Source organism: Hirundo rustica, chromosome 3 (assembly GCF_015227805.2).
Source record: "Hirundo rustica isolate bHirRus1 chromosome 3, bHirRus1.pri.v3, whole genome shotgun sequence".
Taxonomy (NCBI): Eukaryota; Metazoa; Chordata; class Aves; order Passeriformes; family Hirundinidae; genus Hirundo; species Hirundo rustica.
In genome coordinates, this window is record NC_053452.1 from 43,337,447 (window position 1) to 43,350,284 (window position 12,838).

General features: G+C 39.3%; 1 protein-coding gene across 1 annotated transcript in view; it reads right to left on the bottom strand.

Annotated features, from left to right (window-relative positions):
- Positions 1 to 1,964: 1,964 nt before the first annotated feature.
- The window catches only part of GALNT2 (polypeptide N-acetylgalactosaminyltransferase 2), an 89,840-nt gene continuing 78,966 nt past the window's right edge, over positions 1,965 to 12,838 (bottom strand). Inside the window, exons 12-16 of the mRNA XM_040060289.1 lie at positions 9,620 to 9,712; positions 9,336 to 9,419; positions 7,446 to 7,572; positions 3,669 to 3,788; positions 1,965 to 2,459 (exon numbers count right to left, since the gene is read on the bottom strand). Of these exons, the coding sequence (XP_039916223.1) occupies positions 2,304 to 2,459; positions 3,669 to 3,788; positions 7,446 to 7,572; positions 9,336 to 9,419; positions 9,620 to 9,712 (580 nt within the window). The 3' untranslated portion in view covers positions 1,965 to 2,303. The remainder of the gene's footprint in view (positions 2,460 to 3,668; positions 3,789 to 7,445; positions 7,573 to 9,335; positions 9,420 to 9,619; positions 9,713 to 12,838) is intronic.

A 12,838-nucleotide genomic window follows, 5' to 3' on the forward strand; every position in this document is an offset into this window, starting at 1 on the left:
AAATATTCCTACTTCATGAATGTTGTAATTAAAGACTTAAGTGATGGGATATGGATTTTTTTTAAATTTCTTTTTACTAACAATTCCGATTCAGAGATGAGGCAGGTCAATATTCAGAGTTGCAGCTGCTGACTTCAGTTAGTGCCACCCTCAATCAGATCAAAGCTGTGAATGGAAATACCTCCACGGTTTAAGCTGAGTGGTTTGGTTTTCTAACTTCCTTTTAATTCTGTTTTTCAAAGCCTCAAACAACTGGTTTGCTGCTGAGCTCATATTTCAGTGTTTGTTTTCCAAAACATGAAGGCATCTATTGCTATGTTTATGAAACATGTTCTTCAAGTTCTCAGCTAGGTTAAAAGGCTACAGGGAGATGCTAAAAGCTGAAAATAGTTTACCCACTGTCTGGCCTTTAAAAGAGGCAAGTTTTGGAGAAAGTGGATTGCAGATAAGCAGAGAAAAAGTATTAATTATTTATTAAATAAGTCAGATGATGATGGATGGGTAAAACTGGATTTAGAGGCCCCTTCCAAAAGGTAAGCAGGTACCTGCAGGTCATAGCTGCAGACACACAAGGTATCTATGGGCACACTGACTGCACAGTGAAGCCACCTTGCCCATGAGAGTACCATCTCTATACCTGATGCATAGGTACAGCCAAGGGAAAATGAAAAATCAGCAACTACTCTACTTCCAGGACAAAGAAAGAAGGGGACTGTACCAGCATACTACAGTACAGCAGATGTTTTTCATCTCCTTATGATCAACCCTTATATTTTTCCAAGAACCATCTTTCCTAAACCACTTCCCGGCACTCCGTGTCTGCACTAATTTTTGTCAATGCTGTCTTACTTATTAATTATTTACTTTCCTTCTCATTTTAAAAGCTCATTGAAGCATATGCTTTTAATAAAAAAAGTATATAGTCTACGCAAACATAAGAAAGGACAGGTCAAAGTTGGGGTTACCTTTGACAGCATTGTTTTATAAAAATGGCATCAGCTGGACTGAAGCTGCAAAATGCACAGATTCTATGGTTAAAAACACATAGGCTATGCAGGCATCCAGGCTGATTCCCAGAGTCAAGCCTGAATGCATTCAAAAGCTACATTTAAAGAAACAAAGTGGAAGAAAATTCCCCAGTAGTAGGTCTATAAATTAAGCAAGTGCAATTCAGAGATATTACATAGCTGCTCATCCTTGCAAATTAAAATTCAGATCTTGTGCTGTTGTCGGTGGTGTTACAATTCAAACTTATTTCCATAACTCAAAAGGGGAGTTTGAGACAATTTTTTCCTCATTAGGGCCCAGAATAAAACTCTGCTTAACCAACACAACTGCACAAAAGCTCTGTGCAGTTTATATAGTTTTGTAACAGAGGAAGAAATATTTTGAAGACCAAGTACTACAAAAATGATCAACACAAATATCAAGTACAGGTTTAGCATTATCCAGAGCACATGTGATGAATTCCCAAGCTGGAATAAACAATCCAGGCAATCATCTGGGCAGATGCATTGACTTCCTCTGCTATTTTCTTTCTCCTCCTGAGTTTTGCGATCTCCAGCGAGGGTGAAGCGTTAAGAAGTAGATCCAGTTTGCAAAGCACAAGCATCCAGTGTTAGCATGGACATCATACCCAGCAGCACAAATCTGCACCCTCAGAGTTTCTCTCTCCTAGCACCCCAATCCAACTTCTGGTTATACATATGTCAATTACTTTGTTGAAAATTATAGGATGATGAAAACTGATACAAATCATTGGGAGCTGACAATATATATACTTTCATATATTTATATTTAGAGTCCGTCATAGAAAAGTTCATATTCAAATTACCAAGTACACACAGGAGAAAAAAAATTCAAAATGACACTTCTGGTTCTGGAAATGACAAACCATGACTTCTATTCCAATGGAGTTTTCAAATGACCTTCTCCTAGTAATTTTTCCCACCCTCCCTCCCACACTGTTCCCCACAGATGTTTCTTCAGATCCTTTTGTTTATAATACGTCAGTTGTTCCTAGAGTTAATTATCTGCTGTGCAAGTAGTAGCTGAAGACAGAAAGGAACAGTTGAAGTTTGCAGCAAAATTCCTTCTTCCTGTGAAGTAATGCTCAGTGACATCTTTGCAGTGCTCCGAGTCCCCTGGATCCCTGGTGTCTGCTTCAGCACTCTACTTTCAGATAAAGGTGGAATACTGAGGTATATAAGTTCCGTGGAAAGTTTTAAGAAATACATCAGTAATTCAATCAAAACTTTGCCCAATGTTTTTCAGTTGAAACAGCATTTTGCTTTTAAGTCCTTCTACTGCTGCAGATTAAGTGTGAATTTCCACTGCTGTGACAAAGAAGGATTGCAGATCTCTACGGTGAGACCACCATTTTTGGCATTTCGGCTGTCTAGACAGAGGTTGCTGCCAACGTGCCTCAGTTTAGAATTGCTTTCAATTTGTTCCCATTTCTGGAAGAGAAAATACAGTTATTGACCTGGAAAAGCAGGAAAAGGAAGAATTCTACATCCTGTCCTTTGAAGTCTTCAGAAGCTTCCCTGGCTTGTGCCTGGAAAGCTGTACAAACTGCGATAATAGGAGCAGTTTAGATGATTCCTGAGTACAAGTATGTAAGTTCTGGCAAGCCTTGCCAAAACAGCTGTTCTTTCTGTGAACAGTCTGGAAGACACAGAATATACCAACGCATTTCCTCTAGCTCAGAGCTTCCCAAATACACTGTCCCACACTGTCACCTCTGAGACACCTTTGGTCTGAAGAAAAAAATGAGAATCAAAATCCATCCAAGTACCACTACAATAGTGAGCACAGAGAATCAAGAAGCACATTCACTACTGAAATCTCGAAATTTGTAAGACACCTTTCAGTTCTACAGAAAATAGCAATCTGTGCTGTCAAAAGTTCTTTGTCCAAGATGATGTCAAGGACAGAATAAATCCCAAATACAGGATTAAAAAAAAGGGGTGAGGGGGATGCTTTTTCTTGTATGTCTACTATACTATGCCTGTAAACTTTATCAAGAATATCTTGCTTCCTTAGTTTCATTCTTGGAAGAGTGGCAAGAATATTCCTTTCTTCATCAATAAACAGTGTTTCAGTTACCTGTCTGCAAAAACAGATACAGAAGCAAGAAAGCTGGCAGATGATCAGAACTGATGACTGAGCAGAAAGAGATGAGTTGTTTCATGACTAGAACAAAAAGAGAGCATGACTCTGCAAATGTCATTTTCCTCAGGCATGGGAAATAGATGAAGTTACAAGGCTGCGTTGGTAAAAATGGATTTAAGGAGTTTAGTGATGCTATAAACAGGCCACAACTGAAAAGAAGGAAAGCCAAACCACACATTCTTCTGTGACACAGAAAACATAATTTTCAAACTTCACTGAGTGAGATCTTTCAAAAAGACTTTGTGGAATATATAAACTCTTTCAGAAGACACACGTGGCAGTTAAACGCTGTTACACATCAATGGGTGAAACCTTTACATAAGGCTCCTGTTGGAATAAAGCTTATTCTGCCTTTATGACATCATGAATCCTAGCTTCACGCACACAAACAATAGTAAAAGTAGAGCCTCCAGAAGATATGATCAGCAGTGCATTGTTTATTCACCATCCTTGTTTTCACCACTGTTTGCAGAGTGCAATCACAACATACTAACCTGTCTGCTGTCGTTTTCCCTACAGCCCTGAAGTTTTATTAGTGAACCAGGAGCTCTGTCCACAACAGTAAGGCACAAATCCATGTGTTTCACTGACTTGTCCTTTGTTAAGGCCCATTCCTACAAAAAGGAAGAAACAAAAAATGTACAAAATTGTGTATGTTAACACACGCTGCCTCTGCTTATACGGCACAGGTTAAAATCCTGCAAATAGCTGTATACGAGCATCAGAACAGTTCGTTGCCTCTCAGAGGGCAGGAGATGAAAAGTCCTTTTCAAACGCAGTAATTCCAATTTCTTCAGCGCCCCCACATCAGCCCAGGGCTGCGCTTGCTGTTTGCTCCCTCTGCTGGCTTCGCACAGCGGCTGCGGGCAGCCACACAGCGCCTCGGGGGAGACACTCCCCCTAAAGCTTCTTTAGTTAGATGGGTCTTTTTAGGCGTGTGTGTGTGTGTATTACACCTTTCCCCTGTCTTCTACGTGGAAGGATTCCTACATTTGTAAACATATATATATATAAAATTATATACATAACACCCCTAAAAGCTGGGTCTGCAGCACCACCGGCCGCCCAGCCGTCACACTGAACAAAGCACATGGACCACAGGGAGGAACCAGCAGTTCTTAATACAATGAAGACCACCAGAAAGCAATACACAAAAGGGGTAGAGAGAATGTTCCCTCCCACCCAAGGCATGATGTACAACAGCACCTCCATTAAATGTGTTTAAATATGCAACTCTTAAATAGAGAGCAAAGAAAAGCTGTCCTGTATGTACTGCTGCCCAGCTTGTTTCATCTCAGCATCTTTTCACACAGAGCCCGATCTTGCACTGATGTTCAGATTCTCTCCATATGCCTCTCTCCTTTCAAGTTTGGTCTCCAGGGTGCACATTGGTCTCCATTTGTCTAACTATCCTTTGAGGAAAGAAGCCACTTGATTAAAGCCAGGCTAATTAGCCAAATCATGCTCATAAACTACTTAAAATGACATGATTAGCTTCTCTCAAGCAACTAAAGAGGATTTAAAGTGTATAATACAAAACCTTAGACATACAGGGCCAAGCCTGTATGTTGAATAACATTTAAATGTTATTTTGCACATTATCAGTGTTTCAGAAATAAAATAAATGTAAAATTACTTTGAAACTCAGCAGATTTAACAATTATTAAATTTCTTTGGGAAGAGATACCCAGAGCACTGTCAGAACTTGCAACCCAAGAGAGTACAAGTAATCACAATCACACAGGTCCCAAGCCACTGGATGGGTACTGTATTCTGCAAGTACCAGAATGATGTCACAACTGTGGAAAACAAAGCAAAGCCAGGACAAATCAGTGTATCCTTTTGCCTCCCAAACTCTTAAGGTGATAACTTCTCCTTTTACTCTCAGTATGTTCAACTCACATGACAGCAAAATTATTTGCCTTCTCAGTTCTGTCCAGTTTGGAAGATGTCAACAAGAACCATTAATATATAATAAAATATTAATAGCCACTTTTTTAGCCACAACTAAAGGAAATAAGCAAGTTATTTTCAGAGCTTATCAGGAACTACAAATGGCCCTGAACTCCTCCCTGGTAAGATTTATAGTGAAAAATGACAGCTGAAAATGCTGCCAGGGATGTAGTAAAACTTGTGTCTGAGAACCCTGCAGTCAGAGCCTTGAAATTACTGCCTTTATACATCTTCACCCTTCCATCAAAAGGCTGTACAGGCCCCAGCCACAACAGGAATTATGCAAGAAGGTAACACGTTTAAAAGCCAAAGTACAGCTGCTTCATAAAAGCTCCAAGCTCTGTTGCTGGAAACATCTACATGATGGCCCTTCATGTTATGAGACACAGTGTATAGATACTTAACCTCTACTGCTCAATAACTATGGACTACGTAATGGAGATAAGACAGAACAAGTTCCACTACACTAGAGGAGAAGAAAAATTGTAAGCAGTGTATATGCTCAGGGCACAGGCTGGAAATTGGATAGCTTTATGCAAAAATCAGGGGATCTGAGAAAATCCGTGTCAAATCAGAAATAAAAAGGTAGTAGATACAACTAACCTGAAACCTTCCCCTTGAATCTAAGTGCATTTGGTTTTAACTAGCTCTTTATCACAACCCTGCATGTTTGCATATTGCCAAGCACACCACAAGCTATTCAGCCCTCTGGAAGGGCACAAATACCACCAAGTTCTACCAACCTGGGGGAGGCGAGAGCAGGGGAACAGGGCGGGGCAGAAATCCCGTTTTTACTTAGGTTTTGCATTTTAAGTTGTGTTGAACATAAGACAGAATATACTCTTCAAGTTATAGGAGAAGATTGCCACAGCTTATAATATCTGAGTGCCCTTAACTCATCAAAAAACCTCTTGATAAGAATAAGGCGCAAAACACAAAGTACAGATCTAAATATCATGGTTTGTTCCTTATCCCTCTCCTCCCATGCTGTTATTTCTTTTCATCCCAATGCGAGTTCTGCTTGGACATAAAATCTGGGTTTGACCCATTCTGCCTCTTAACCTGTCTGAATGCCCTCTCAAATGTATTTGTTCAGAGCAAGTGCATAGTGGTTTGTCAGGGTCAGTGCCACAGAAGAAACAACACAGAAGAAGAGGGGAGTTTTAAAGGAGGAAGATAACTTTGTGTATCTACAAAGAATACACAACATCAGCAGAAAATTCTAAGATTTCTGCTCCAAGACACTTGTGACATGTCTACCTTCCTCTCAAAAAACCCACTGTGGTTTTTGAAAAGATGAGGGTACTTTCATAAATGTAATTGAAAAAGCCTCCACAGATAAATTCTCTTTAATGACAGGAAAAGGAGGCATTTTGCACATGCTGATTTGAATGAATTGTCATCATACATCTTCCAGGAAATTATTTCATTTTAGGCTTCATCCTATTTTAGGTTTTTCCCCTTCTAATTTAAATTAGAGCAAACTTCTGACATTCATTCAAGAGTAGCTCTTAATTGGTCAGCCTTCTATTTTAACAGCTGTACTTGACACATTAATATTACATTTGATTTAAAGTCAGGTTTAATCTGACAAGGATTTAGTGACAAAGCAGCACACAAAGCAGTGAGAACCTCTGTGTGCATTTCATGAATGATAACTAAGTCACAACTGCATAAATAGATTCTTTGAAATAATTAATGCTCTCATTTACAGATCTGACACTTTGCAATTAGTTTAGGAGTAGGATTAGAAAGGATTGTTAAAACACTCCCCTTACTGTGAGTGAACATTTAGGCACCTCTGTTTTCCAAGAGAGCCAAATGGAGATTTATGACAGATTTTTTTTCATACTCCACTATTGCAAACTGTAAATGACTAATAGTGCAGCAGAGCAATGCAATCTTTTATTTTGCTGACCTTAGGCCATATGCTCAATGTAACAAAATATTTTCTTAAGTAAAAATCGCCCCCCCAAAAAATCAAACACACCATTTCATTGGAAAAAAAGCTTTCTAGGCAAGTACAAATCCCCTGGGAAGGAAGCTATGGCCTCTAGTGCAAAAGAAAATACTCATAGTGACAAAGGAAGGGGATAATGAATTAATGAATCTCTGGGCTCAGGTTCTAATCCTGAAAATGCAAAATTGCATTTGAGGGAGAAGCTTTTTAGCCAATCTGTTACAACAACTGATGTGCTGGTTTGGATTCACCTTTCTCTCACCAGTACACAGTAACTGCTTGAGTTAAAAAGTTTAGCATCACTTTCTTTCTTTTGTTTAAGACTTACTGTAGAAAACAAAATTAATGGCATACAGACCTGGTTTCCCCCGGCATTATGACATTCATAAACTCCAACAACACCATCTGCAAAATGGCCCAAAGTGTCAAGGCAATTGGTACCCTGCTGCAAAGCCCCAAAGGCTATATCTTGATGATCAGGTACCCTAAAACAAAACCAGAGATATCTGCTTGATTCAGTTCGATGTTTGTTTGCGAGTTTCTTATCAGTTTATTTAAAACTCCTTGCTTGTAAAATTACTCAGAGTATTTTTAAGATGAGAGGTTAAGGATGAGTGATGACTATCATTTGGAAATCTCAATCATCTTTTGAGGGGAGGCTTATTATCTAATCATTAATTGATCAAGCACGAGTAAACTTGCAAGCTTACCCCACACACAGTACCAGAAGACTTGTACCAGAGAAGGAGGATGAACATACAAACTTGGCACAAAAATCAAATTAAAGATCACTTATCATTTAAAGTGACTCAAAGCTTAATGCAATCAGTTAGCTCATCAAGTCCTTTTGTCTTTTCAGGCAACATAGCTTGTGGCAGAAATAGGACACTCCACATGTTTCTCAGACTTTTTTTTACTGAAATGTTAAAAAAGGGGCTCAGAATTTGAAAAAAAAAATGTTTTTCTGATATCTATTTTCTAATGGTTGCACATAAAGTACACTCCTGGCGTGGAAACACCTAGGCAAGTCCATTCAGCAAAGTACAGCTGTCGGTAGAGCCCGTGAGTTCATGTCAAACAGTAAAACAAGGGCATTTCAGAGTCTTTAAAAACTTCAGACATGTGTGAGTACAATAATTCAACCTAGCAGAATGAGCACATGAGGGATGATAGAACAAGACAACATTACATGTAAGTAATGCTTATGGTAGCACATTTTCCAGGAGAGACACTTTTTTCTCACAGATTAAACAAAACCAAATATTCTCTGGGACTTTTAAGAGAAAAAGGAAAAGTCACTTCCTCAGTATCATCCTGGTTCATGAGATTCATTAGTATGTATGGTTCTGCACATATTGCACTGGGGCTGTAATAGCTGGTGCTGCTTTTGCATCTCAAGCCTTTATGACATGAGCAGTTACCTGGCACCACTGAAAAAGTGGCCCCAGGTAAAAAACCTCAAGTATTCTTACAAGAGACACACAATATCTCGCACCACTACACTACCAGTATGTGGTTGACAGACTAATCAGACGAGTTAGTGGGCTCAGATCTGACCAACGTACTTCTTAATGGGTTATTAACCAAAATATTTCTATCCTTTCAAAAAGTACTTGTCTTTGAGGATTTTTCATTTGTTTGGATGTGTTCATGTTCACAGTTTTAGCAGTGTCATCCCTCACTTCCCCCTTCTCAGCCCTTCCCAAAAGTCAGTGATTATTCACTGACAAGAGAAAAGGAGACAAGAAGGAGTAGGAGACTCAGCTTCTCAGAGTCTTACGCATCTACCCTTGTCTGCCAAGCACACAAGGCCCTCTTGTCTGCTGACTGTCATCATTTGTACTGCAATGAGATTCAGTGTCCTCACTCAACTAGGCATGTGCTTAGGCAGAAGCAAAAGTTTCAAAGGGATGACAATAGGATACAGAATATGTGCTTTTCAGCAAATGTCTTGTGTAGGAGACTAACTTCAGGCTCAGGTCAGTTCAGTCACTGTTCCCTAAAACACTGCAGCTGTAGCTGCCATAAGTAGAAAAAGCAGCTAACCAGGGGAAAATTACTCTTTAGGAACAGAACTAAAAAAAAAAAAAAAAAAAAAAAAAGGCAAATAAACCGGCATGAGGCATGGCATTCATAGATAAAGTAAAACACATCCTTTACATCCAAGGATGGAGAAAGAGAAACCAGTGATTTCTGGGGAGGGAAAGAAAGAAAACTCCATATGAACTCTGTTTCAGCCAAAACTCACCGTAACTCAGGATAAACATTTTCAAGATACCACTTAAAGGGTTTGCAGCTAAGTCTCTTTCTGAGCTCCATTCGGCTTTGAATACTAGAGGAGAAAAACAAGAATGGACAAAGTCAGGCTGTTGTCCTCATATATTTTAGGGAATACATAAAAAAACTCAAGAACAGTAGAACTATAGAAATATACCTTGAAGAGACAACATCAAATTTAGCACTGCTTTGACCTCAGAAGGTGTTATGTCATGAAGAATAAACAAATAGGGCAAAGAAGCACTTGTGACTTACTTGCCATAAGGTACATTCCTGGCTGAAGGCACTGCTGCGTAATAGAAATTTTTGTACTCATCCATCCAGACTTCTGCTGCCCTGCGTGTATTCCTAGGGACAACCATATGAAACACATGGGTTATATTTTCTCTAGGTGCAATTAAACCATGCAATTTTTCCTCAGGTTGATTTTAACCCTTCCCAGTACTACGCAGTCAGCTGCCTCAAGTCAGGCAGAAGACTCCCTATAAAAGACACAAGTAACAGAAAACCATTAGAGTAACACAACTGAAATCAATGCATTTATAATGCAATTTATGTCTTTTTCACACTCATCACTGCTTCAGGTTTTCATCCAGAATTTAACACACATCTTTCGGTTCTTTCAGCAAACCTCATGGAATTTGATAGGTTGATGTTTGGTTGATCTTTTTTTAAGAGTAACTTGACAGAAGACAAATTCAGTGAGTGCTCACCTGGATAAAGCAAGCTAATTGGAAACGTAAAAATCTCAACAATTGGCAATATTTAAAAATGTCTTTTACATTTTTGAAAACAAATATATTTGTTTTCAAGGCACGTAATTGTAGGCAAGATATTTTCACTCTTCATCGTATCACTACTAGTACAGCATTCAAAGGTCCAAAAGGACACAAGCTGTCACAATACTTAAGGCTATGAAATAAGTCTTCTGGGGCTAAGGTAAGAGGAAATGTTTTACAATTTAAGATTGATTATTGTAATAAATGTGAAAAAAAAAACCCTAACCCAAATGTTTTACTTCTAATTAAACACACCTCTAACTAAAATTCCAGTATTTATGTAATTGGTGTCTTTAAATTTCCTTTTGGACTGCAACAGCGTCCAATGGCTTTTTCCCTCCCCTGGCTCTCACATAAAACTCATTTACTTCTATTGTTCATAATTTTATGCTTTGAAAATTAAGTCTTATTTCACTTGCAACTGCCATGCTCTGAAGCTTATTTTACATTTGGCAGGAAGTTAATCTAAAGCAACTGAAGTGAACTCAGTCAGCCAATGACTTCTTTAATTTGATTTTCCAATTCAAAAGACAAAACATAGTCAGGAGTAAGTGAGGAGGCTTGCAGGTTGCTAACAAAAACGATGTGGGGAATAAAAATTTCACAAGACAGACCTTTTTTTGTGGGGGGTGGGGGGACTGATTTTTTTCTTGCAAAGATTTCTTTAATTTTTTTTTTTTTTTTTTTTTTTTTTTTTTTTTTTTTACACAAAATCCTAGTAGATTCAGATTAGAAGCTGTGTGAGAGCATCTTCACCTGCGGTCGCTCAGCCCCTCCTGCCTGCTCAGCAACCTGCTCAGCTGCCCACAGGCCAAACAGATTTTGGTGGTGAGAGAGGAACTGCTTGGTTTGCCAGGGTTTAGTGACTCCAAAGGCACTTTGAAGTCCAGAATGCCTGCCTGTATCCCGCTGCCCCATACTCAGGGATGAAGAACAGCTCAGGCTTCGTGTGACACAGATATGGGCACTGAGAACTGCCTGAACTAGCACAGCCCCAAGGAACTCAGGGTGCTGAGGAACACAGCCTGGGGTGCACTCAGTGTTGAGCCAGTTAATGAGAGGGAGCACAGAGATGAGAGGCAGCTTGGCTTGGAGCAGACTGGGGCCAGCAGGGCTCAGTGGCTCGTCTGGAGTGCTGTGTTAAGGCAGTGCCTGATGGTCACACAAATCCTGCCGGACACAAACTGTACCCGCCCACATCACGCAGCCGGCACGTGGTGATGTGGTCTCCTCTCTTTCATGAAACAGAACTCCCAGTCTCTCATCCAAAATTACCAACCTGTTTGGGCTGCCAAAAGGCAGTGCATACTGACTGGCCAGCAAAAATAGAGGAGCCCAGAACAAGCTGCCTACAGCCGAGAGACAAATGATGGCATAAGCCAACATGTCCAAACTGCACCACCAGCACAGATTCCATGCCCCAAGTTTCTTGGCACCATGGCCCCACACACATCTGTATTACAACACCTGTATTACAAGGATATCCTACTACCTAAGGTTTCTCATTCTCTCATTGCTAAAATTGATTTTAAAGCACCCCATTATATTTGTTTGACATCCAAGAAAGCTATTTACAGCACAAGAAAAGCAGTATCTTGGCAACACCCCAAAGATGGAAAAGCTGCAGGAGTGAGAAAATTGTACAGTATATTCATACATTTATTCACTTTTATTAACCATGCTCCTTGTTATGACACTGTCATTTCAAAACCTCATTAAACTAAACCAGTTGCATCCTAAGCTTACATAATATACTTTAAAAGGTAAAGCTTTCTACCCTCCTGATGCACACTATAAATGTTGGAACAGAAATGTGATGTACTGAGGACATTTCATAGCTAGCTTTTGTTTTCACGTAAGTATTATTATTAATTTTTCACTGCAGCATAAAATATACATCTCAAAGAATGAGAAAAAAATAAGAAAAATACTACAGCGCCTACTGTAACTCCTGAAAGAAACAGGACAGTGACTTTATTTTAGCAGATATTAAATTCATTAAAGTCACCTTGGTGGCATAACCAGCATGGAAGGGAAAAACTACACCCTAAGGAGATTCCTCAGTCTAAAGTGAATCACTTTCACTGAAATGAGTCCAAAAATATCAGCAGCTTAGAACATTCTTACGAATTTAAGTACATGTGCACTCTGTGTTGCTTCATGTGAAACAGAGTTTGGGCTCCACATCCCTTCAAGGGTAAATAAACAATTTTATTTCCTGTTCTTAGCCCACAGAACCTTTAGCTTAGAATTGTACTTCTTCATCCCCTTGAGCATCAAGTCCAAGTCTCTAAACCAAAATCCACAGTGATTCCACAGCTACAACTGATACAGCCTTGATCAAAATGCCCTTGGGTACACTCATGCAATACTTTCATTCATACTAAGTCAAAAACACTATGAAAGTGAATCAGCATTGCTGTTCTTACTTTATAGAAGAGAAACTGAGGAGACAGGTCAGTATTTCAGCTACTGCTATGCTTGGATATCCACAGCAAAATTAACAGGCATCTTAATCTAAGCCTTTAAAACTGCAATTTCTTAGGTCTACAGGAAATACAAATATTATAGAGAACCAAGTTGCCAACAGGCTGGCACAATTACTGAAATCAGTCTCTAATCATTTGCATCTCACCTGCTGATCACATACTAATGAAAAGCAAGCAAAGTATATTCATAACAGTGTATTCTGGCT